The 27653-nt window shown below is 37.8% G+C and overlaps 1 protein-coding gene across 3 annotated transcripts in view; it reads right to left on the bottom strand.

Annotated features, from left to right (window-relative positions):
- Window positions 1-1613: 1613 nt before the first annotated feature.
- lrrc4ca (leucine rich repeat containing 4C, genome duplicate a) overlaps window positions 1614-27653 on the bottom strand; it is a 154265-nt gene continuing 128225 nt past the window's right edge. For all 3 annotated transcript variants that reach the window (XM_067502475.1, XM_067502476.1, XM_067502474.1), the window contains 2 exons: window positions 22553-22626; window positions 1614-7025 (listed from right to left, as the gene is read on the bottom strand). In XM_067502475.1, coding sequence (XP_067358576.1) covers window positions 5029-6975 — 1947 coding nt within the window. In that variant the 5' untranslated portion in view covers window positions 6976-7025; window positions 22553-22626 and the 3' untranslated portion in view covers window positions 1614-5028. The remainder of the gene's footprint in view (window positions 7026-22552; window positions 22627-27653) is intronic.

Genomic DNA, 27653 nt, shown 5'->3' on the forward strand with positions numbered 1-27653 from the left:
GGGTTATGAAAGTTCTTTAAATCTTAAATGTACAAAGCTTTTGTACAGAGTTTTATAAAGTTAACATGACTAAAAAATGTATAACTGTCATATTAAGACTTGTATTGTTACATTTTTCTTTTTCTTATAATGTGAGAAAATGATCACCTAAATACTCCCCAAACTTTTCTGCCAGGGACATCCTGGATGGTTTTCTTACAGACACACTGTACTATACACATAAGAAACTGTAGCATATCAAACAATGCACAGGCATTAAATACCCATTATTTACCAGAGCCTGAGGAGAAGAACAAATAGGAAAATGAAGAGTTTAATGGTGCATTAGTGAGGAGCCAGTGGAACAGGCCTTGGGTGGTGTTTTGAATAGGGAACTATTATGAAAACCAACCTGTCACATGCTTGAATGAGCAGATAAGTTGGCATTATACATAATAATGTAATGTTTCCTCAAGCAGTAGACTGCTCACTTTCTAATTTCTTTATCATTTTTTGGCACAAAGGTAAGGTTTGAAAAGCTAACCTAAATTGGATATCAAGAAGGACAACATCTTGTCTGATCATCTCAAAGATGTTACAGTATACAAAGCTGTCTCCACCAAAAAATATATGGGACTGCAGGAAAATGTCATGTTTTATCTCAGATACAAAGACATTTTCAATATGAGATGAGCAAATGCAACATTATTTTTCATGTGTGTCCACTATTACAGTCAGCACAGTATCTAAATGGATGCATTTCTAAGCAGGTTAGTCTTTTGTCATGCAGGATCTTCTCACAGATCAGCAGTTTTTGGCTTATTCCTTCAGGGGTCACCACAGCAGAACGTGTTCTGCACACTGATTTGGCATTTTTTACACCCTGGCCTTCCTGCCACAACCTTATCCAGGCTTGGGACTGGCACTCAGGTTGGTTTGGATTTTAACCCATGGCCTTCTGCTTCCCAACCCAATGCTCCACCACTGAGCCACCAGGACCCACATTGTATTGAAGTTAAATCAATTCAATTAGCACTAATTCACAATAAAACTTATCTCAAAGCCCTTAAAATAGTCAAAAGTCAAGACTATACAGGTTTATAAACAACCCAACAAGCACTAAAGTGACAGTAGAGAGGAAAAACTCCTTTCAACAGAAGAACCAGGCTCAGGTTGGATGCCTGTCGGCCTGGACCACCTGGGGGGACGCACAGTGAAGAGAGAAAAGAAAAGCAGAAACAAAAAGAAGCAACAAGCTAAGCAGTGGGCAGGTTAGTGGCACCAGTAACTCAACACTGGAAACACCCCACAAGTTAAAGTCCTGCATTGGAGACATATAAATGCATGGGGAGGAGAGATGAGGAGCAGAGAGGAGAGGAGATAACTACAGTACATAAGAGCTGAGCCAGCTCTAACCATAAGCTTTAAATAATAAAAAAAGACAGTTTTGAGTCAAGTCTTTTGAAGGGGTGCCCTCCTTAAACCTGATGGATACATCTAATGTAGTATCTCTAGCTTCATACGCATCTTAAGTCGCCTATTGTTGCTTAAACACTGACTTGGTTTGGGTGAATGTGGATCAGATGGTAAAGCAATTGTAAGCACAGGATGAAAACAAGAATCAGACAGGCAGAAAAACAACAATTGTTTATTTTAACCATTTTTGTATGAACTACAAACTCTGGTCTCTATAATCAATCTCCATATCTTTTAAAGGTCATGAAAGAATGCTTACATGAAAACCAGTCTTCGTCTTTTACAGCATGTTTCTCTTTTTTTCACTTTTAGAACAGGTTGTTGGCACATGTAAAATCAAAATCTAAAAATCTGTTTTTGATTCACTCTCAAAATGTTTTTTTTATATAAATCTAACACTAGAACAGCATTCCCTCTCAGAAAATGAAACAAATGTGAAAAAAAAAATAATATTGACCAAACGTATTTAGATATCTTACATACATGAGATAGTTTGACTAAAACTAGTCAAAAAAATGTACCATTTAAAATTTTAGACGATTTACCTCCAACTAATGGCAAAAAGGGAAAATAATAATACTTGCTTATTTCAGATGAGTAAAACTGTCCACATCCCTCCCTTCCTCAAACACAAAAGTAAATGCCACACACCAAGATCATTTTATGGTTTAAAAATGAGTCAAACTCCACAGAAGTGCAGGTATGATGTAAATTGTGTAGTAGAAAAAAAGCCAAATTAAATTACCTATGGACCTTTTGATATTTATGACTCCCCCCCCCCCCCAATCATTATGGGACTAATGTAATATTATGGGGCAGCATATAAATGGCTAAATTTCTTGCAGGGTCTTTACTTAACAGATTACAAACATTATTATTATGATGATTATGATTATGATATGATTATTAACATATTTATTGTATGCAAGTACGCTATTGCATACTGTACCACAGGAAAAGCCCCGGTTCTATTACTCCTGTTTCAAAAGGGCCTTTTTTTAAATTTTCATTATATTTTCTGGCTAACACTTTGTTTTATGGTCCTGTATTTTCAGATCAGATTCTAGGAAATGTTCCTCATAATTCCCTATATATTAGCTGGTATTTAGTTATTTAGTTTTAAGAATGTCTTTCATAAAACATATACCTTATTAAGAGGTGGAAAGGGAAAAGTTTTTTCACTTGCCTGTATTATATAGCAGGCAAGTGAAAATAGTTCATAAACAGTTGAGTATACATTACTGGGCCATACTAGTATACTGGGTCATTTTTGAGACATCCAGCTTTTGGAAATTATGTAGAAATATGTTCGAAGGAATAGCTGCCGATTGTGTGAGATTTCTGTTACTAAAAATCCTGATAATTAACAAGTGAATTGCAGGTAATGTTAAAAAAGTATGATTAGCAAGGATTATCTGTAAATTCATCTGTTTAAAAGCATCACCTTAAGTCTTGGATAGGTTCCAGGGAATAATCAGTTTGTTCTTTAGGTTAAAATTTGCCCTTTTATTTTTTATTTGTCTTGCACAGAAAAAAAAATAAAAATAAATATTAATACTGGATTTGACCAGAGAAAGAAGAACCGTAAGTGCATGGGCACTGACATAGAAGCTGTATTTTACTGTCAGTGTACACTATTAATGGAACGTGGTTGTTAGACTTACTAAACAACAAAGATGTTGATTATGTAAAAGGAGTATTCTATGAAGTTTGTGTTGATGAACTGATATTCTGCTTTGAAAACCACCATTGCCACCACTGGAATCCACTTTAACCACCATATATTCAAGCTCATAAAACCATCACATCTTTTCAATTACTTACACCTACCAAGCTTATAGCATAATAGTCTGAATGTTAGGTTTTTTGGTAGAGTACCAATTCCAGTTTTAAGGTTAGAAATATGAATAGTGACTTCACAGAAAGTATTTTGTGAAGCAATATATATCTATATATCAGGAGAGCGAAAACTCGATGCAATGCCTAATTAAAAAATGCCTATTTAACCTCTGCATTCCTGGTACCTGGCACCTTTTTTTTTTGGATGGATTGGTTTTGAGGGTATGGGAGGCTGCATAGCTGTGTCCATACAAATCCCATGGGCACATCGATTAAAATGAATTGTCTTGTTTCTAAGGTAGAGGAAGAAAGACAGGTGTAACCCACACATCTGGTTCCCACTCTTCCAGCTCCAAAGCTTCTCTTAGCATAAGCTCTGCTCTCAGGGTCAAGTCCTGTAGTTGGCAAGGGTAGGGTGCGAATTTGGGACTTTCAGGCACTGCCCATGTGGGAGAGTGGCACATAACTGACAGGAAATGTGTTAAGACAGCTGTAGAAAGGGTTGCAGCTTTTTCTTTATGGCACCTTCTGACAGCAGCACTCTTTCCTGCAGCACTGCAGATGAGGTAAGGTGTCCCAGCATGAAAAGGTGGCTTCAAAGAAGTCATCAGCATATGCAACAGTACAAAGCAAAATACGGTAAAGGTGAGGGAATGACACATTGGAAATATTTGGAGGCATTGGATTTAGGTTTTGCAGAATTGAATTTAACATCTTCCAAAAATTTCACATTACTTCTGGTCTTCACATCTTTTCCTATATGTCAATCACAATTACGTCGATTCTAAAGCACCCGTTTATGCTAATGCTACTATCATGACCTTCAGAAACCAGAATGATTCATAATGCAATTAATGACTTTTTCATCATAATAGTCAGAGATTGACTCCAAGGGGGAGTCAAGGATAAAACTATATTTTGCATATACATCAGGAACACAAAGACAAACGTAAATGTATTTCATAGTTGATCAATAGAATTTAATTTAACTAAAATGTACTTCTAATAGTGAGACTTTCACAATAGCAGAACACAGGTCATATTTCCCTCATTTATGATCCTCAGGGTATTGATGACAAAGTAGAGAGTGCCTAATATGTATGTGACAGGTATAATCAAGCAGTGAATTATGATCAGATTTCATCACTGACAGTTCCGTGACTCACTGTAAAATAATGAACAAGTGTTAAATTCATCTCAGTTACAGATGGTCACAAAAGATTTCATCACTTAATCCACAGCTGGAGAAAATCACTAATGTGCTCTACATTCCTTTGATACATGGGGAAAATGAGCTTACTATCTCATCTGATCAAAAGTGTGCAGTTTACCAAATAAAAGAAAAGTCATTTGCTTCAGGACGTTTTTCTGTGACAGATGTCTTCAGAGTTTGAAAGCATATTAGTAAACCAATCCCATAAAATGAAAGGAAAGAAGAAAAAAAACATGAATTAAGTGCTGAAAAAATAATTGCAGAATACAGTTTTTCTTGATTTAACCACAATAGTTTTTTTTCTTAAATAAATAACTTCTGTTTTGTAAAGACACTTTTTGAAACAGTAGACATACCCTAATTCCCAAAGTCATTGAATACGCCAGCCGCTGATTGGCCAAACATTAGTCTGTTCCTCCAGGTTTGAGCTACAGTCCTCACAAACAAATATCAGTATTGTCCTGTAATGTCTTTATGTAATCCCTTCAGGTTTGTAATGTCTCATTCTGAAAAAAAAGTTATTAGATTTGAGTCTCTTGTACATTGTCTTTTGAGCTGGCCCGGATTAACAAAGGTTCGTGGGCTGAGCTGTGTATGGAGTTGATAGTGGAGGCATGGTTGTATGCAGTCTTATATGTGTTGTAGTGGTTGAGGTGCTCGTGCTCAAGAGGAGGCAGAGTCAGGTGGCCCTCCATGCCTGGGCCTCCTGTTACACAGTCCTCATCCACATTGATAATCTCAATAGTGCGCGTGGGTGCATGGTGGTTCTGCTGGTGGTGCTGTTTACGCATCTTGTAGAAGATGATAAGCATGACGGCTGCCATGAGCGTGATCGCAACAAAGCAGCCAATGATGATCTTGGTCGTCTTCATCACCTCATCCAAGCCATCAAGCGAGCCCTCCCCTCCGAACTCTGTGACAGGGATTGTGTAAGTCTTCTCTGTTGCACGGGTGGAGAGTGGGGTCCGGACTGTGGTGGTGGTTGTAGAAGTGGGCGAAATAGAGTCCCATGTACCGGCAGAGGGCGTGGGGCCCACCTTCTGTTGCACAATAGTGGTGAAGCCTTCACTATGTGGCATTTCTATGGTCTCCACTGTCACTGTGGTGAAGTAACTGAAGCTGCTGTTCTCTGTAGAGGACACGTTGAGCGTGGCAGATGCTGTTGTGTTACCTGCAGAATTACTAACCATACATGTATATGTGCCCGTGTCCTGCATTGTAACATTGGTGAAGTTCAGTGTGCCATCATTCAGCACAGAGATTCTGACCTTGTATGCACCATGTGTCATGATGGAACCATTGGGTGTAATCCAGCTTACCGAGGTCAAAGAGCTGGCTCTGCATTTCAACTCTGCAGCACTTCCCTCTGTCACATTTAGGTCTGCAGGAGGCTCCACAATAACAGGAGCATAACAGTGAAAATAGTTCTGGTCCAGCTCGCCAATGTATCGTCCCTTATGGTGGGACGGTGAGCTGCAACGGGCACAGCAGCTGGTGTTTGCTGGTACCATCTCTTTAAGCCACCAGCTCAGCCAGAGGATATCACAGTTACAATTCCACGGGTTGTGGTGCAAGTGCACCCTCTCCAGGTGGTGTAAAGGAGTGAAGAGATCATGGGGCAAGAGGGTAAGGTTGTTGTGGGCTAGATTAAGCTCCACTAGTGACTGCAAGTCATCAAAAGAGTTCCTCTCTATGGTCTGGATCTGAGCATGCATCATCCATAGCTTTTGCAAATGGATAAGCCCTTTAAAAGAGCCAGGCCGGATGACTGACAGCTGGTTCCCAGACATCTCTAGTTCATCCAGCTTCACCAGGGGAATAAGGTTGGGAATTTCTTTCAGATTGCACATTCCCAGATTTAAGTAGCGCAGATTGCTCAGCCCTTCAAAGGCCCCCTCGGATATGTAGGAGAGGCGTTTGAGCTCCCCAAGGTCCAACCGGCGTAATGAGGGCACTCTGTTGAAAGCATAGGAAGGAATGCTCTCTATGGGGTTATTCCTTAGCCAAAGCTCCTTTAGTTTAGACAGGTACTCAAATGCCCCGTTTGGAATAGTGGTGAGGCGATTATCAAAAAGCTCCAAGGTATTGAGGCTGGCCAGTCCATTGAAAGCTCCCAGCTCAATTTTGCGTATATGGTTTTTGCTCAGCTGCAGAATCTCCAGATGTCTTAGGTGCCTGAAGCTGTCCACCTTTATAACCTGAATGAGATTTTCTTGCAGGTTCAGATAGCGCGTGTTGGTAGAGATGCCATCAGGGACCTCCCGCAGGCCTCGGCGGGTGCAGATGACTTTGCTGAACTGGTTACTACAGGAGCAGACAGAGGGGCACGTCTGAGCACGTACCAGCCCTGCCACCACCAGCAGCTGGAGAGCCAGAAGCAGCACAAACAAAGGGTCGGACAAGGCCCGGTTCCACCTAGGACCTCCCATCATCTGCTGCTGCTGAGAGGAGGTCATCTTGTTTAACATTCATAATTCAATGACTGGTCTTCCACTCTTTGGAAAAGTGATTGGGCCCACTGAAATGAGATGAGATAGAAGAGATTGAATGCAAGGCTCTAAATGATAAAGATGATAAACATTCTCTGAAAAACAAGTCAAATTAACAGTTAAAAAAATTTCCAATTTAAAGGTTTTCACAAAACGATATTTATTAGTTCGTGTATCTTTTGTTGCAAATAATCAGACACGTGTGCCTTATATGCATTTCTGGGTGCACTGTCCTCACACTCTTTATCTCAGTCACATAAAAAGACAAAAATCACAATAAAGCAGTCGACTTCTGTGCTGTGTCTCCAAAAGAGAAGGAAGAGAGAGAAGAAAAGCAGCCTCAACTGCTGTGTTGTGTGATTTATGTTTGAGACTGGGGGGACATAAATAATAAGGAAGCTCACCACCCACTAGTCCTTCAATTGAGTCGAGATATCCGGAAACGTCTGATTACAACTCACAGTTCCTCAAAGGCATGTATGCGATTGGAATGTCAAACAAGAAAACCAAAATGGGACTGGGGAATTTGTTTGTGTAAATCTTTATTGTTACATCAGGGGAAGCAGTGCAAATACAAACAAGTCTTTCATTAAGAGATGATGCCATGGCATCTATAAAGTGTGGCTAAAAGATATTTAATACATTTTTTGTTTCAAGTTTGAACTTCAGGCAATACCAGAATTCCACCAAGTTGCTTGTGTTGCCACAGTAAATAATGATTAAAAATAGTTTCACACCATTCAGACCATTTAAATGATGGAACAACTCAACAGAAAAAAATAAATGTTCACTTAAAGAGGAAAAAAAATATGACTTTAAATAAAGACTTGTTTAAATTGTGAGCTTTAAAGGTGACCTGAATACATATCATGCATACAGTGTGCAGAGTGACCCTGATACAATAATTGGATTCATAAAGACACCAAAGCAGTCTTAAATTCATAAATTACTGAAAGTGAACATCATGTCATTGAGAGGCTGCTTCAGATTGATTTAAAACTCTGGAAGATAACCTGTTTTGGCTGAGAGTCATACACAGACACCTGAGAAGAACTTATTTCTAAAATAAATTCACAAAAGATTTTAATTATTTAATATGAGCTCCTGTGGAAATAGAAAATCATCACAAGGTCGCTTGTTACTCCGCTAAGATTCCAAAGCTCTTAGTTTCAGTTTTAGTGCCCGATATCCCTGTTCAACCCCAACAATTTTTTGTTTAGGACTGCAGTGTTAACTATGTAATACACACTCATGGGCCACTTTATTAGGTACACTTGTACAATCTAATGAAATTTAATACAGCAGCTCTGCTATGAATTCTACTTTTAAACATTATAAGTTTTATGTTTTTATGTTGAAACTGTCGGAAAGGTGATAATTCTATTATTATTGAGGTCAAAGTGGGCAGTGGAGTCATGCTGGTGTGGAATATATTAAAAAGTGGTTCTAATGCTTTGGCCACCTTATTTAAAATGAATGTCAGTGGACAGTTTTAAACTGAACACTGATTAATTGTAAAAAGTAGAATTCATGGCAGAGCTCCTCTATTTAATTGCATTAGGTTGTACAGGTGTACCTAATAAAGTGGCTGGAGAGTGTATGGTAAGGAGGTGATGCAAGTGATTTCAATGCCGAGATGGGCATCTCATCACTTTTCGAACAATGCAATGACAGCCTCAAACATAGCACAGCTTGCTTACTATATAGCTGTCAAAATGTTGTTTATCGGGATTCATACAGAACGCTTGATACCCCCACCCCCCCATGTGAAAGACAGGAAAACACTCAAGGCAGGTCGGAAGTGAGTCACACAGCTAACACAGATAAAGAGAAACATTTATAGAGTCTCTAATCTACCTGACCTGAATGATTTGAATGTAGGAGGAAACTAGAGCACTTTTGGAAAATCAGTGTGCACAGAAAGAGAAACTGTGGACTTCACACAAAGTGCTAGAGTTTCAACCTGCAGTAAAATGACAGTGATAATCACTGAGTTACTGTGGTTTTATTAAGCTACACATAGCTGGGAAAAAACTCCTAATTTCTCATGAAGAGAAATTTGGCAGTCACAAAAATATGTTTTAATCTATACAGAGTAATCACATGAACTATTCTCTTACTCTGTGTTTAAAAAGTCAATGGATACATTTAAATAAGTAATCAAATGTAAACATTATTTACTGTCACTAAGTCAGTTGTCACTGACAATAAAGGTAGCATAAACACTGTTCAGTTTGAATTTAGAAAAACCTAATAAATAATACTTTTATAAACACACACACACAAGAATGACACCTGAATTCTGAAGAGTACGGGATTGGTCAAGAACATAAATGCTGTTGTGTGGTTACAATATTTTCTACTTCTACACAGTGTGTTCAGCTCCCAACCTAATCTGCAACAGAAAGCTCTTCACTTAAGAATGAGCAGGCTATTACTGTAACTACTGATTAATTGCTTGATTACTGACTCCATTAATTCTTCAATTACAAAATTCAAATTCCGAGAAGCCAAAGCCTTAGGGGTGGAGAAACTGTGTTTTCATGCAGCGGACCAGGAAAATACAACATGGATCACACACCAGGCTCAAAATCACACTTGTGTTTATGGTGTTAGGAATTAAAACCTTTCACCATGTTACCATGGAGGTTAACATATGAATTTTCATAGAAAGTTTTAAAATAAATGTATGATACACAATTGATATTCAGACCATGCATTTTCAAGGTGAAATTCCATCTGTAATCTAACCAAGTAGAAAATATGGTGCAGAGTTTGGATTTGTGAATATCTCTTGCTCGGATAAAAAATCCCTGTATCGTATTCCACTATTTACTTATCCTCCGCTCAACCTTCAAAGGAGATAAACAGTGCATCAGCGGAATCAAATCCAAATTATGGCCGCAGAAAAGATGAAGTTGATTTACAAAGCAAAACAATACACCCACACACTGACAATGAATGCACAAAATTGGATTAGCATAGTCCAGTGAAAGAATCAAGATTATAAAAGAAGAAAAATTAACTTAAAATTGTTCACTTGTCCTAACAGATTATCGACTGTCAATTGTGTCTCGGTGATAAGGTTAATACATAACCCAGATCAGAAAGAGTGTATACACAACTGAAGAGAATGATCAGCAGCATTTCTGAATTAAAGCCACAGTATGTAACTTAAAATAGCTGTAGCATGAAAATCGAAATCGATTTATACTGCTTTGCCCCCGCCCCCCCTCCTGCTCTGCTTTTATACCATCTGCTACACTGACTGTGTTTACATGCACTTCAGCAACCGTGTTACTTAAAGAAATCAGCTTTCTCAGGTAATCGGGGAACAGAGTTTACATGCCCTTAAGAAACCTGGTTACTAGAAATCTATGTATATGGTGCATGCAGCAGATGAGTAATCTGATTTCTCCTCCTTCTCAGACTTATTTAGGAAGCATGGCTCACAAAATTCTACTGTACAGTGACAGAAAATGCTGTTTTCTGACTTTTTTTGGGGGGCTGTGCTCGTACCTCTGCAGAACGGAGAGGCAGAGTGACAGCTGCAGGGGAAGAGAGGAGAGGCAAAGGGAGAGACACAGCTAATACGCATTTCACAAACTTTCTAAATAATAAAAAAAACCTGTCAGTGAAAGCAACTTTTCTTAAGGCACTTTGTGTTTACCCTATCATTCATCTCACCCTCATTCAGCTCAGTTATTTGTCCCATCTGCAGCTCTTTGTCATGCACATGTGCTGAAAGCTGATTAGAAGCCTTGTTATCCATACACATGGTAGAAATATCAGCATTTTCTAGGAGAAATCTACCTGGGGAAATCAGGTTTCCTTAATCCCCTACCCTGATTTTGGAAATGAGCTTTCTCTTTTAGATGAAAGTAAAGAGATAAGCTTTCCTAAAAACGGTGATTGTAACCTGGTTACTTAAGCAAATGTAAATGCACTGATTACATTTATTTGTTGGAGCATATTAGTCATTAGCAAATACCAACAGATGTGGTAAGTAAAAAAGTTTATTCTGTACTTTCACTGTACTGTACCTAAGTACTAATCTATGGTACCTGAATTTCCATTTTTGGCTCCATTCTGGCTAAAAGTAATTTTCACTCCACTACATTTATTTTACAGCTTTAGTTAGTTACATCTTTCAACTGAAGTTTCTTAACACAAAATTGATTAATTAATTATTAATTATTACATGTGTTCCAAGGGAAGGGCCTCACAGCTAGAAGGTTGCGAGTTCCACCCTGGTGGCCAACTGTGGCCTCTCTGTGTGGAGTTTGGATCTTCTCCCCATGCTTGCCTGGGTTTACTCTGGGTTTCCTCCCACAGTGGAAAAAACATACATGTTAGATGAAATAGTGACCCTTTAAATTGCCTATAGGTGTGTATGTCTCTCTGTGGCCCTGCGATATACTGGTGACCTGTCCCGGGTGTACCCTGCCTCTCACTCGATGACAGCTAATGGATGGATGGACATTTGTTTCAAAATAAGTTACTGTGTACCTTTGGCCTTTCTTTTTAATTATCTACTGTCAATGCTGGAAGCATCGCAGTATTATTATTTATTTATTTATTTTTTAAATGTATTATTATATTTTGATTTCCATGCTCCGTTTGTTATTCGGCACTTAACTACTTCCACAGCCTACTTTCAGCTAGAAACACAGTTCAAACTTGAAAACATTCTGCTACGTTCGGCTTTTTTATATCTTTTATACTTTTTTAAATAATCAGCTTTTTTAAGCAATTTGTTCTCATTCAAATGAACGGAGAGACTCTTCAGCTTTTTCCACTTTCGGCTTTATCTAGTCAGACATACCTCAGCCTAGAGAGACCATTCAAACGTTCAGCAAATCACACGACTTTCGACTATCAGCCTTGTATTCGCTTTTTAATATCTTTTTCGATTTCTAAATAATCCCATTTTTGTTTGAGGTACTTTTTGGTTAATTTTCCTATTCTCCATTAGTGTGCATTGCTAGAATGTTGGCCCAGCAAGAGTGGGTGACATCACACGCACTCTAACTTCTCAGCTCAACTTTTATCAACTTCTTTTCTTCTTTTTCTTCTTCTCTTCAGTCAACTTTCATCTTTCCTCAACAAAATGTACATTAAAACTTTGGTATTATTGTGTTCTTTCAGGAAATATAACTCTCATAGTGACAGGATTTACCGTTCTTTCAGTATTTGGCTAGAAGCACACACAGTGCCGTCTGAAACTTCCACCTGAGCCCATTACAACGTAGGTCCAGAAATTCACCTCAAATCACAAATTGGGGGCTATTTTAAAATCACCTCCCTGCCTTTATTTTATTGAGTAGCGTCAAATAAAGTATATCACCATTTTCAAGACTTATGACGCCCACACTTTTTACATTTTGTTAATAGGACCAATAATTTGTACATTTTGTGAGGCAAAGTCTGAGCAGTTCACAGCCTGTCTTCAGCATATATGAGTGACTCAGCAGGTTCAAAGATGTTGCTGCCATGTGACTAGCACAGCTGAATCAGGTCATGTGATCAGCTTCAGAGCTGTGTCCAAACACTTTAACTGACAGATTTTCCCCCAAATGATACACCGTGGACACACACACAAAATAAACGCCTTATGATACTTTTTTATGTTGAGCTTTTTTTCAGCGTCACTTGGAAAATCCTTTCAGCACTGAGGCATTGACAATACATTTTCTTTTTGGAAATGCTTTTTTTAGTTTATCATTAATGACGTTATATTTTATTATAAATTCTTTAATATTTAGTTGCCATACTTTTCACGTTGATTGAATCTTGCACGGTCATGTTTTCAGTGGCATCACATTTAACACTGCTTATGATACCTTGTTTTCTTTAAGGAGAATCTGTACCTTTGTAAGTCAAATTTGACATGTACCTTAACTTGATTAAAGAATTTGAAGTGGTACTTTAAAAATTTAGAGTTAGAAAACTACGTGATTATGTACTAGCATGGATTACAGTAAGTCTAGTTACCACTGACACCTTCCCAAACGTCTCTTGTCAAATTCATCAACTTAAAGTAGAAAAACTGTTTCCTGAGAATGTCACAATTTTTGATTAAGAAGTTATAACTCTATTTCATGAGAATAAAAACACTACAATAGAAATATCCACATGACCCCCTTTATGAACTCAATTATAACGTAAAGTGTGAAACAAATGACAAAAATCTCAGGGAGAACAAAAGAGGAGGGAATCTTATTCCAGTACATACACAGATAAAATCAATATTCGGTGTATTAAACAGAGCAACATTAGACTACCAATTAATGAGAAGTAGAATTACAGCATTACAGATTCTAAGCATACAAGAAAAACATGGTCAGGGAGGATGCTAAGTCATTTCCTGAAAACACCAATTGAGAGGACCGGAGCAACTCAAAGTCATTTTCACCATGAAGACCAAGAAAAGGGCAGACAACACAAACCAGCAAGATGGAGACGGTGCCAAAGTGCACAGACAGAGCTAATGCAGACATTTAGATGTTGTTTTGGACATGTTTTGATAAATGAGGCCCCAGGTGTCTTGCTGATATTAGTTATCGCTTTCTGTCATCCAGAGCACATACACTCTGAGAACAATAACTACACATATCAGCCCTAGTGTACCTGAATCGAACAATATACACAGCACTGCACATATAAAAAGTCTTTGTTGTTTAATTATTAAATATTTAAATCTTAAATATTCTAAAAATCATTGTTATATTATATTACATTAATACATGATACTGATGACAACATTGATTGCTTTTAGTCCAAAATAATGAATTAGTAAAAAACAAAAACAAATAGTGTCATTTGTTTTAAACACCTGATGAAACTGGGCAAAGAGAAAATTGATGCTGGGTTATCAATCATGTGTCATTCGGACTGTTATTTGGCAGTTTCATGAATCTAGCTTAACCTTTTACAGGAAATTGTAATTTAGATCTAAGCCAACAACCCTAATAGCATACTATAATTTCCCAAATTATGTATTTTAGGTCCCATATCTGATCATACCACATTTTGGGGGGGCTTATTGCACAGCTACAATTCTGTAGTCATTTTCAACGGTGCCCAGCAGTTTTTTCTGGGTCCTGATCCCAGCCCATTTCATAAGTACTGTAATTCTGGAGTCTGTAACGTATTTTTGCATTATAAATCATCCAGAAAAGGCAGAATGAATTATTTAGAAAGGCTACAGGAAATTCTAGTGGGGCTAAAGTCCCCTAAAATAGGTCTGGTGACGTCCACTGCATGGCGAGAAGCACTGAGTGATTTTCTTCTGCTCTTTTTTCATGCTCAACAAATACTGCCTATCTTTAGCCTTCACAAACACATCCCTGGCTTCATCTTAAAGGTGAGGAAAGTGAGAGGGCGCTCGCCTGAGGCTTTTTTCACTCAGTTAATGCTTGAGTGTCTGCCGATTATGAACTTTTTAGTGAAGAGTGAATGGCAGAGGCTTTGGCTTTCACACTGCATGGCATGGAGATGGAAGGATGATGAGAGATTCTAGAGTGAGATATGTATGTGAGAGAGGGAGGGTGCCTGTATGCTGTTCTTCAGTGTGGAGAGGGAGAAAGCGAGAGGAAGGAGAGAAAGAGAGAGATTAATGAGATATAAATCAAATCAGGTCACTTCTTGATAATGCCAGTAATCTTGCAACAGCTCCAAATATAAACCTGAATCCTTTATAGATTCCAGTGTGGGAGGGATACCCACCACATGCATCACAAGCCTTCCTTTCTTTTCCTCCTCTCGAGCTTTACAGCATAAGCTTCTATGTAATTTATTTTCCATACAGTCATGCTGTACTTTGCATAGTACTGTATTTTGTCATTGTTTCGTTAAGCAGTATGTTAAGATTTTTGGTAAAAACACAGCACCCTCTCCTTGAGCCAATGTCGGGGGCTGCTGTATCTACACAGCATAACTCCACTCTTATGCTTCTCTCTTTGTAATTAAACTCATTGTTTAATTTAGTTGCTTGTATTATAGTTGACATATTTTAAAGCTATAGAGTCTAATTGAAGTTGTTATCAGGATTATGTATAAATGTCACTGACTTTTTGTCTTCTCAGACAACAGTTAAATCTGCAAAAAGTATTCATTTATTAATCTCTATTCAAAATAAGTTGATTAAAACCTGAATCATGTTGCCAATTGTACTGCAGTAATTAGATGGTTAAAAAATATTTAGACCCTTTGCAACACCCAACAACATGGCCGGTACCTCATTAGGTTAGTTTCAGTAATGAGTACTAGGAGTGACTGATACAATAGAAGTAGGTAACGCAGGTCTTTGCTTTAATAATGTGAGCTGTAAAGCCTGTACGCTCTTGTCAAATACACAAAAACTGTTGATAAAGTTAAACATAGGCTGCTGGTCTCAATAATATCATCCCCCAAAAAATTAAACCTGAAAGCTGTCCAGTTCAACCCTAAACTCTCCCCTAACCCAGAGTCCCAACCACAGTCTGACCTGTGACCAGTGAGCAGCTGTACAGTTGGAATTGAGTGTCCCGCTCACGGGTACAAAGCTGGGGATTGAACCAGCAACCAATCACAAGCTCACTTCTCCAACCACTAGGTTACCACTAATTACATTTATGAGATGCAGACTGCTTTTAAATCCCAAATTTATTGACAGTAACCTTTTGGGGCCATTTCATTATCATAGTTGTTTGTCCACTGTGAAGTGTTTTTTTTTTTATGTACTGGCTCTCAGTTAGAATTTGTTCTTCACTTTTTCTTTCTGTATTTACACTGAATAGCTTATTTTTATAATATTATGTCAGTCTCAGTAGAGTTACACAAGAGGTGGTGGTGGCCTAAAGGGCTTAAGATACAGATCAATGCACTGATTTTAAGCCACTGTATAATAAAGCGTTCAGAAATTCTGACAGAAAAAAGAAAATGAAAAAAAAACAAAAAAAAAACACTGTAGCTCTTTTCAGTGTCTTTTGTTTTAACCAGCCAAGTGAAACAGACAAGCCCAGTACTTTGAATTGGTGCTAACTAGCCAAGTGAGACAAACTGACAGCTGCTCCCCTGCCCACAGCCTGACATTCTTCCATTCACAGCTTGTCTGTCTCTTCCATAACAAGATGGTAAATCAAATTTGATTTATCTAACAATTAGTGAAATAACCAGCAACTGTATCATTAAATTTTATTAGGAATTTATTGTACAAATGAAAAAATGCTTCTATTACTGTATAAGCCTAATTTTTGGGGTTCATCACCTGCATATATGAGCTTCTATGAATAAAACACCTTTGTATGAACAGAATCTTCCTGAAATTCAAATTCTTAGGTATACAGAGGGTGAAAACATTTTGACTTTTTTTGAATAGTTTTTAATGTGCATTTAGACTGATTAAAATGACCTCACTATCTTGACATTATCTAACAATTTGTACAGAATAGTACAGTAATAGTCACACTTAATAAACATTTTCATAATAATAAAAATAATAAAATGACATTTGTCAAGTCTGTTTTGGCTCTTGTTATTTAATACTTTGTTCCATCTTTACTATATGAATCCCATTATTTCAGAATAACAGCTAAAGTGTTACTAGTGACTGATCCATAGACAAAAGGCTCAGATAAAGCCTTTGCTATGTAAAATAAAAGCTGTTTTATATTAAACATGTATTTTACGTACAATGTAAAGAAGTATTTAGGAAAACATCAGTCAAACCTCTATTAGAGAAGGATTTTTTTTTCTCTAAAATTGAACAATGTTTGGGATGTTTCTCCTGTTTTCCTAGGCGCTGGAGGGGTCCCAGGTAAAGCCCCCTGGGAGCTAGAAGTGGCTCCAATAGGAGGAGTTTCAAGCAAGCAGTAGAGGTGGTTGATTTTGATGGAGTTTATAGCTGTCATTGCAAAATTTGTTACTTTAATTAGCCATCAAGGGCCCCTTTTCCCAAAAGAATCACTTGCTAGTAAAATTAAAAATGACTAGTCTACTTATTTTTTAAGGCAATTGGTTTGCTTGTTTTTTGGAGGGGTTAACGAATTAGAAATGTGTTTCTCCTGATGTTTTGCCTCTGCTTGCCACCTCCCCCCACCTCCCTCAGAACTAAAATCCAGTCCACACACTTTGCGCGTTTAAGCATGTCTCCAAGGTTTAGTGCTGCAGGTGCCGTGTTTCCTGTTATTTATTCCATCCTCTGAATGGAGACTCTGACTTCATTGTGATACTGAAAGAAGCAGAAAAGGTTTTTGCCAGCTCATTAACACCAACATGCAGTCCTAACTGAAAATGTATATAATAAAAGAAAAAACAATGTTAGGAGAGCAAGCTGCAAGCGCATCTAATGAGCTGATACATCAGCTAAAAGTAAGCATTCTGTATCAGCTGGTCTGCCTGTGTAGCAAGCTACTACACAGGCAGACCAGCAAAGAAAGAAACATATTGTCTGACATTTAGCAAGAGGCTTTAATTTGTTTGCAATTGTTTGTCCAAATAATCTGACACAACGTGTGACAACAGAATCTTCCCCTTAGTGGAAAATATACAGTGTATATTTATACAGGAAATGTAAGGCAGGAAGTTGAGATAACACAAAATAAAGGTCTCTAGTCAGAATAAAGCTGAGAATGTAACAGTCGTGTGGTTTGTACCTTAATCACTCGGCCACTGGACACACTGAATCGCTACATACAGTACTTTTAATTATCACTGTACCCAGTCAAGCAGACTGTTTAGTTTCTTAACCACACCTGAATGACCTTTACATCTCCAGGATGTGCATTACTCTATGCAGCTGTCAGTATCACAAAAGTGACAAGGATCACATAATAAGAGTAGGCTTTGTTTGCTTCCCCTTTTAATATTACTTCTAGAAAAAAATGGGTAAAACTTGTTTTTCAGTGAATGTTTTCTTCACTATTTTCCTGGGATCTTCAAATGCTTTTGGTGAACCAAATCTAATAATTAAACACCTTTCCAGACATGTTTCAAATGTATTAATCTGTTTTTCTTCCTAAAAACTTAAATTATATTCACCCCATCTTTCTTATTAAAATATCTAGAATTGATTTGAATTTGTCTTATTTCCCTAGTTTTAGTACTAGAAACTAAACAATTTGAATAAAACCTTTTTAAGCATATATTTCATTGTAAGTTTAACTTTCATATATTTTATGTATTTTTTTTGCTGGACTGCAATTAACTTAAAACAAAAATGTTTTTTTTGTTTGCTTGTTTGTTTGTTTTTTGCACATTTCACAGTGTTTGGGTTATATTTAGCAAATACATAGAAACTTTTTGTCACTTCAAAAATACAGAAACTGGTTACCAGTCAGTTTGTATTTGGTTATGTGTGAGAAACAGAATTGCTGATCACAATTTAGGTGAGTTTTTTTAGTGATAGTTTTTCTCTAAAATGTATTTGTTTTTGCAAATTATTTCTATAGAAATGCTATTTGCAGAGGACATGGTAGGAAAAGTACCATCTTGGTTAGAGTGACATACCTGTCTCTTACTTTGAATGAGGTCATTGTTGGTGTTGATGCTTTGCTTGTGAGTCAATGTTCTGTATCTGCTAGAAAGATGGTTGTGTCAACAAGCAGAATGACGATGGTGTATCACTGCTGCAGGGCATCGCACTTGCTATTCAGGTGTGGTCAGTTCTACACAGAGACAGGGCGTTTTGCTCGCTCCGCATTCAAACCAAAACAATACATTTTAGTGACAAATGAGCAGCAGTAATTGTAAGTGTCCTCTTTAGACAGAAGTGCTTAATCAGCAGACCACACGCAAAGATACACATGTATTTTCACGAGTTGATCTGCACACTTTGACATGAATATGTACATTTTGAGACAAAACTCACAACTGCAAAATCTCACTCACACCAGTTTCATTCACTGCTATGATTGTTATATTTTCTCAATAAGATGTTTCATCCTTAATTTCTGTAGGTCCTTATACTCAATTTTTTGATACCTCCATTCTTCCGAGAAAAAAGATTTATACCAACAGCACAGAAGTTGTGTGTCTATGTGAGAGTGTGCCAATGTGTGTGCTTTTAGCATGTGCAAATTTTCACAAGCTGTGCATGTGACAGCCTTCTTGTTTCACAGTTAGCAGCGTGTTTTGTTGGTGGGGGCTTGTGGGTGATATTGATAAAAGCATTCTTCACCCTGTGAACATTACAGAGTGGCTGTGGGCAGAAAATGACTGCTAACTACTCTTCAAAGATTAAATATAACGGGGTCTGTATGTACTGCTGCTGTCACATATGTCTGGCTGAGGTCAGGGTTAGCAGGCATCACTTTGCGTCTGACCAAACCATGTACAGGTCATTCTGAGGCTGTGAGTCTGGAGTGCAGTCTTCCTGTGATTGCATTTGAGAAAACATGCAAGATAAGATGGAGATAGGTAGGTAGCACACCGATGATACAGTAGGCAAAAGTCAGAAACAATGGCTGAAGGTAGAGCGTCAGAAAACACATAAATTAGGAATCTGCCAAGATTCTGTGAGTTAATTCATCAGTTACAGTAAGTACTTTTACAGTAAGTGCACTTTTCATTTCTTTCCACCGGCACAATCTAGCAGTAGCCTAATTGATTTGCAAAAGCTCAATGACTCTTGTCTCACAATAAGATGAAGAGCAAAATTACATCACTGCAATTAGTCAATTCAAAGAGGCAGTTAGTGGGTTAAAAGAAGAACTTCAACATACTGGACAAACAGCACATGTCACATGCTTGTGATATCTTGTTGATTAATGGTGTCAGTCAACTTTACATATACAAAAAATAGATAGTGAATAGATAGTGAATCAGCCATTCACTAGAAGAAAAGCAAGAATTAAAAGCCTCAGTGCCTCAAATAAAATGTGTTGGGCATCTCATATTGGGGACCTCTAATGGTTTAGAAACATCTCATTACAATAAAGACAAATGTGATTCATCAATTGTTAATCTCAGTCTACATAAATATAAATTGACGCTTGAAAAGAGTGATATTAACAGAAAGAAATAAATAACATTTTTTAAGCTTTGACATTTTCCCAAAAAGAGGCTCACTTTCACTTTTAACAATTACAGTAACAATATGTCTTTTGCTGGCTGTAGAGAAAAAAAAAATCAAATTACTGAAATGCCTTAGACTATGGTTATTTTGTCCAACCGTTTAATTTTATAATTAAATGATGCTTAGATTAAAGCATGGAAGAGTGAAGCTTGGATTCAGGAAACACACAGAGCCTCTGAGAGGAGGCATCTTATATTGTTATAGTTCTCCTGTGATAAAGAATGATTAATTGGGATGTTTTTATTCTGTAACACACACTTGGGAACATGTATGTCACCAGTTGTTTGCCTGGAAAGTCTACATTTTAGAGAAAATAAAAAAACATGTGAATTGACTCTTTTGCACAAATGCAATATCATTTCCATGATGAAACCCAATCTCCCGCCCCACTGGGGCGGATATAAAAGGTGGATGAAATAAGAGAGGCACCACATGAAAAGGAGCTTTGAAGTAAGTGAATCACAAAAGCAACTATTCGTGCGAGTCATATCAAATAAGTTGAATGCCATTTAGCTTTTAAAGAGCTCTGAAATCACCACTTTTATATGCAAGTTTTCAAAGCAACATGATGAAACACAGAGGTTCAAAGAGGCCAGAGAGTCTGTGCTTGATTTGCTGCTGCATCGAAGGAAAGACAAAATACTTAAGTCATTTATGCACAAACTATGTTCAATACCATTACAAACAAACAATGTCGTCAACCTGGAAGAATGGTAATTGCTCCCAAATCCTTATTCAAACCCAAACTAGAGCCGAAGTGTAGTGGAAGTTACATGCATGAGTTGCAGCACGGCTGTTCAAACATGAGGCGTGTGCAGCTCACTTTGAGGGAAAAAAAATGCTGACACAAAGTTGAAATGTCTTGTGAAAATAGACTTTTTACAATGTGAGCAGAGGTACCAGCACAGAAACATTGCCGAGAGTCATAAAGTTCTTATTTTTCCACTTCAGTAACTTTATACCGTGCTTTTCTTTCCATTTTCTCCACAGACTTACTCATGCATCACAGCAGCCACATGTCATTTCTCATCCAGCGCTGGGCTGTGATTGGGCAAAGTCCAAAAGTCTGAAGCTTTCTCTGTCCTTGTCTATGAATCAATGCATTCTACAAACCTAATTCTGCAGTAACTAAATCATTCATTTAACAGTCAAAGTTTTACAAGCACATATAATTGTAATAATTTTCTTGTTTTTACATTTTATTATGTGTTACTGGGAAACATTGGCTCATTTTTCATTCCATTAAACTCTGTATTACCAAAACTGATGTTCCTGGGCTCAATGTAAGACTCTGCACCACAAGTGAGTGACAACAATATGCATCTGCCACATACAGTACAGTAAAACACTTCAAATTATACCTACAAATGCAAAGCTATAGACTCAGCACAGCACAGTTATGACAAAGATTTAAAAAATACTTTATGTTAATGCGTCTCATAAAGTTACTATACATGGCACTTGTCAATATTGTGGCCTTCCTGAAAAAACTGAAAAGACCAGCCTTGTCATCTCTCACAACTTAAATGTAATAAAAGAAAGCCTAATAGAGTCTGATATTGGTTGATAGATCACTGTTGTTCCTTCAGCTAGGTGGCTTTACATCTGGGGAAAGTCAACAGATGCCCACAGTAAACTCACAAAACCATTTCCACTTGTTAATCGCACTTGTGGATTTGTAATAATATGATTAACCATCTTGTGGGAGTCTTTATGTTCAATAATTGCTCTTCATGATCGTAAAACAGCCAAAGAAAGTGAGGCTGTTTTAAAGGACCCAGTGCACCCTTTGCTGCAAGTATTGCTTCCTCATATTCCAAAATGATTATTCCTCCAGACAAGCTGCTAAACAAAATCTACTGCAGTCTCACCACATCTACAATTGTTTAGTACTGAACAAATATGCTAAATAATACAGGCTTGGTGGGTATATCTGAAAGAACATAGGGCTTTGCCATCCTGAAGTATGGCCTGATTACTTGCTCACATCATTCCTGGACTTATGTGTTAATATTTAAGCTGCTATAACAGCGGCGAGTCAGTGGCAGCTGCTTGTTACATTGGAAGACGTTGCTGTTATTTAGTTTAAACCCTGAATATCACTGAGCAAATCTGATTGCATTTAGTGATTTAAAGGGTGTATAAAATATTTTGGAGAGTAATAGTATTTTCCCTCCCTAATAAAATGTTTTTCATGTTCACAAGGGGTTGGGGCTAATCCCATTATACACAGGGCGGCTGTACTGTTATAACTTCTAACCCACCAGCATTACACACTTTTGTACTGTGCTGTTTCCACACATTTAAAGAAATGCACAGCGGTAGTTAGCTGGATGATTTGTCTTCGGCTTAAATAATCCTTTCAGATGGAGCACACTTAAAAACACCTTTTTTTTCGGTAAAACCATTATATCAAGTATGTGTATGCACATTTTTTTTTAAACCAATGAGATAGGTGATCAAGCTTAAGTTTCTGGTCCTGTCTAATTCAGATCTTACCTGCCAATTCAATCTCAGTTTCAAGGTATCCTGGACATCCTCGTATTAACTTCCAATCTGCTGTACCACTGAACCTATAAAACACAAGATACAAACAGTAAGAAGAATAATTTAAAACAGATAACAACTCTAGTGTGCGGCCACTCTGTTTCATGAGCACGATGGAATACGGCACATGCATAATGCACGGTTCTATAAAGGTTATGATGTATCTTCTCAACTACCAAAAAAATGCAGTTTTTAAAAACCCCCAGGACAGAGTACATTTAATAAAAAATTCTCTTTAGTGTTTCCAAATAATCATTGAGTCATCTTGTTAGTTTTCCTTTCAACTACTTCCTCAGCACTCTGTGCTGATGCTGATTTTTTAGAGCCTTGGAGAATGTCTATCTAACAAGAAGGGCTTTACAGTAGACTACTGTAAATTAGATGAGTTCATTCACTGGGGACAAGGGCATAGTCCGAGCCACTAAGGCTCATAAACACATGCATTTGTATGCACAAAGACACGTGCACACAACACAGAGGACATACTCTGCTGAATAAAATATGGAGGGCAAAAACAAATAGAGATAAGGCCTTCCATCTCCTCGGCTGTCCATTAGTGCAGTGCAGGAACTGTGAGTGCAAATAAGCGTGTCTGTGATCCACTGCAACATTAGTGTGTGGGCCTATCATGACCCCTACCTTTGTTTCAGGGGTTTTGCCATCTCTGTCTCGTTTATGAAGCACTGACCGTGGGAACTGTTACCACATTACAGTTGCATTACATCCACATGACCACTAGCCAGCCTTTGAGGTGGTTTGGGTGTTATGAGACAATCCTCACACAGTCACACATTTTAATATGTAAACTGCAAATATGTAAAAGCAGTAATAAATCTTTTCTCTGTATCGTCCTCATTCAAATACACTAACATTTATTTATTAAAATTTTTTTGCTTGAGTCTCGACAATACACACAGCAAAAATGATATGAAAAGCCTGCCTGGCACTCCCCATTCTTCTTTTTAATTGCTGCGGGACTATCAGTAATAAAAAGTATGTTTGTTTTTTTCTCTGGCCAAGTCTTTAACTGTGTGGTTCAATAGTAAAATCTGTTTTTCATTTTTATTTTTTAAACAATGTGTATTTCCCTGTGCCCTAGCAAAACGGAACAGGGGAATAAAAATACTATATCTTGCTCTCAGCATTTGTTCGTCGAATCAGTTTGTTGATTGCTTTGGTGACAAAAAATAGAATAGCACAACATTTATCTCTGAAGCCTGAGTACAGCCTAAGTCTACAACTCTAAATTCTGCTTCTACGAAAGTCCCACATACTATAGAGCTGTACTGACCTGGCAAGTAAGAGACAAAACCCGGACACACTATAAAACAATATCTGGTGTAGCATAGAGAGAATGATCCAATGAAACTGAAACTTTACTAAGAATGACAAAGTGTGCTTCTAAAGTAGAGGATAGCAATGATGGATATGGGCTTTACTGTTGTAATCATTATCATTGTTGTTATTATCAACAACATCAATATTACACCACCACCCCTCACCCACCCACACAGACACACACACACACACGCATGCACACACAGGCACGAAACACCCCTTGGCTTTCCTCCTCCTTAGACAAGACACTGCATCATTGCCTTTTTCAAAGCAGTCGTAAGTCAGGGCTTCAAAATGTGTCTAAAAGATGTATGTTCTTTCTAATTAAGAAAAGAGGAAGCATACTCAGATCTTAAACATGCAGACACTCTGGTCTGTAGGAGACAGCTGCTACTTCAATAGAGCTTGGATCTTTCTAGGATCAGAAAAGACATGAACAAAGTGTGATTTGCTAGTCTTTATATGTACATATGCAGTGTTTTGTCATTTAACAGCCGGGTATTGTAAGAGTCAGGGCATCACTCTGATGTGGTATTGTAATAATATATCCTGCAAAATACAACTATTGCAATTTATCTTCACAGTTATTAAAGTTAAATATTACTCTTTCTTATCCTTTTTTTCTAATAAAAAAGTACATTTGCACAATAATATTGTGTGCTGCAGTACAAAACTGACCACAGATAAGTGTTTTGTGCTGCCCTTCCCTGTACTCCCTGGGTCACTGAAATATCATCAGATCGCATTAGTTCACCCAACATGAGCATCTTAAGCATCGCTGTCGCTGTTTTTTATAAGTCACACCTGTGCAGACAGATTGTAAAGTGTTCCCTGCTATCCTCTGCATGAGCCTTATACAGATGGACTTATATTAAATATTAACAACTGTTGAAAGTTAAAATACATAGAAAAAATTTACATGGACCCCAGGGCACCATTTGTTATCTCATCACATCTTCATCAGTCAGTCTGATAAAGCTGTAGTCATATCTTCAGGGGTCTGCAGGACATCAAAGATCTACTCAGTCATTTTTCCCCTTCTCTCTTTATCTGCCATGAACTCGCAGAGATAAAGTCCCAATCTCAAACAGCATTAGTCCAACAAATCGAGACTAATGTCAGTGCCTTTTGCTCCGGATTTACAGCATACTTTGACCGAGAGTTTAAACCACCTCACCCGCTGGAAATGACAAGAAATACATGTCAGGAAGAATCAATTGGCTGTACAACCACACGTTCAATTAAGACCTTGGAAGGGGGTGGTCAGTGTGGTTTGCAGTGAGGTGAGTAGAGGCTCCCGAAGGAGCAGTAAGTGCTGAAATCAGCTCAGCTGTGCCTGCCGTTTGTCATTATCTAATGGTAAATCCATCTGTGTCTGATAGAGGGCTCTCACCAGGCCAAACCACTAAGTGACCAGACAGACAGACAGAAACGATATTCATCATGTTAAAATACACATTTCCAATAGAGAAACTAACCTCACTCTGTACTTTTTAGGTTTACTGGTACAGGAAGAAAGACATGAAGAAGACATGATACAAATTCACACGGGGATTCTAAGCCATGTTTTCTATTTTTAAAAAGAGGTCTGAGGATGATGATGGTGATGAGATAAAACAAATTAACTGGCTTTAGAGTAGGCATTAATATGAAATATAATTATCTGGAACAAAGAATGCAATTTTGTAATTCTCTCAATTACATGATCTGTGACTTAATTAAATTAAAATGTGGCTAAATCAGTTTTCTTTAATATACATTTAATTAATACCCATCCCAGCTATGTACCTCATTTGTAAGTAGAAAAAATGGGAGCTTACAGCCTTTTCTTGCATATTCTGCTTATCTGTGTGCATGTATGTGTGTGTGTGTATGTGCATGTGTTTTTTGTTTATGTCTGCACTGTAAAATGAATTCTCTGTCAATAATCACAGCCACTGTCAACCAGACTTTCTTGAAATACAGACAAATATGCTGCCACAATGTGTTACTTAGCCAAAGTGATTCAAAAGCACCGAACACTGCCAGATTTCCTTTTTCTCTAGTTGGCAAGATGAAGTCTGCTTATTTTAATGGAGGATGTCTTTGTGTAATTATTTACAGAATGACACACAACATGGCTATCTACACATCCAGTGGAACTAAGATGGCTCTAGGGCTGAAGGATAAATGGGAAACATGAAACATTGCATACTCCAGCATGTAGCACTGTGCCCTGCATATTATCCTTGCCATACATTGGCTGTCTTCACATCATGTTATTTATTTAAAAGAAATGTTTTACAGATGTCGCTTTGCATCACTGTTCAAAAATCTGCTGCACAAACGGGGACGCTGAAGAGAAACTCAATGCGGAGTGGAATTAGTGCAATCAGGGAAGATATGGAATTAATATATCTGATTAAGTGCTTGACAGAATTAGCATTTGCAGTCCAAAGAGATTTCGAACAGAAATAGGAGATGAGATGAGAGTGTTCTGCACAGATGAAGACAGGCTGACAGATTAGGCTGTAGAGGAAAAATAGAGGAACAAACACAAGAAGGGGAGGGGAAAAGGTAGATATGGAGAGTGAAGATTGCACATAGAATGGTCCTTTTGCTCTTGATTTCACTATGGCCAGTCTTTTCTCTTTGATTCATTATTTTTGACAAGGAAACATTGCTTCTTCTCATCTGCGTTTGAAATGGATTCACAGTCCTTTCTGTCTAAGGTTTTCACCAGTATACACACCGGCTGTCAGTTTTTCATGATGCGAGAGGTAATTGGTTTGGCCCCATAAAAAACACTAGTTTTTAAGGATGCTGTGATTAGTTTTTATGAAGACGCTGTGATTAAGGTTGAAATAATTGCATAAAGAGGCTTCAACTTGGAGAAGACATTTAGGATGACACAACGTGGAAAATATTTAGAGGGGGGCAAACAGGGACACAAAATCCACACTTATACGGCAGAGTGAAAAGTCAGGCAAAAGGTAGTTTGAGAAGAAGCAGGGAAGATGAAAGACACAGACTGCATGGTTAGGCCCAGAGAGAGAGGGGGGAGTAAATTACCTGTATGAAATCTCTCTCTACAAAGGTCTGACTTTCATACGAAAGACTGGCAAAAGCCTCTGAGCAAAAATGCATGGGAATGGACGCACTGCTACCATAGTTTGGTACACAAGGTATAACACACTAGAATATGTAATGCAAGTCAGTGAGAAAAGAACCTGGGATTGTGCAGTACAATAGAAATCTAACTATGTGGGGGATTTGGGACTAAAATTGACTCTCCTTGCAATTCCTGTTAATTAGTAAATGTGTGAGGAAAAATGGAGACATTGTCACCCTTAAAAAATATTAAATAAGAGAGACTGAGTGGGGGAAGATGAAAGGGCAAAGAACAAAATGTAAGGTAAGGCTGAGAAATGAAAACCTTGAGAGCTGGAGTAAAGGAGAATACAAATCAAGAACAAAAGGCAAAGTGGTATATGGAAATCTCTGGGCAAATGAGTGTGAGATGTGAGCTAAGAAGCTGAAAGACAAGAGCGGGAAAAAGAAAAGAGGAGTGAAGAGGGCAGTAGAAATTCTATTTTATTTTTTTGAGATTTCATTTCATTTCTTGGTGTGAGGGACACCATGGTGAATTACTGGGTGTGTCTGTCTCCACGAAAACAGAACAGTAGTACCTAAAGCACCATCAAAGGGATCTGACAAACTGACAAAGTCTTTAATT

This window comes from Channa argus, chromosome 4 (genome assembly GCF_033026475.1).
Source record: "Channa argus isolate prfri chromosome 4, Channa argus male v1.0, whole genome shotgun sequence".
In the NCBI taxonomy this organism is placed as follows: domain Eukaryota; kingdom Metazoa; phylum Chordata; class Actinopteri; order Anabantiformes; family Channidae; genus Channa; species Channa argus.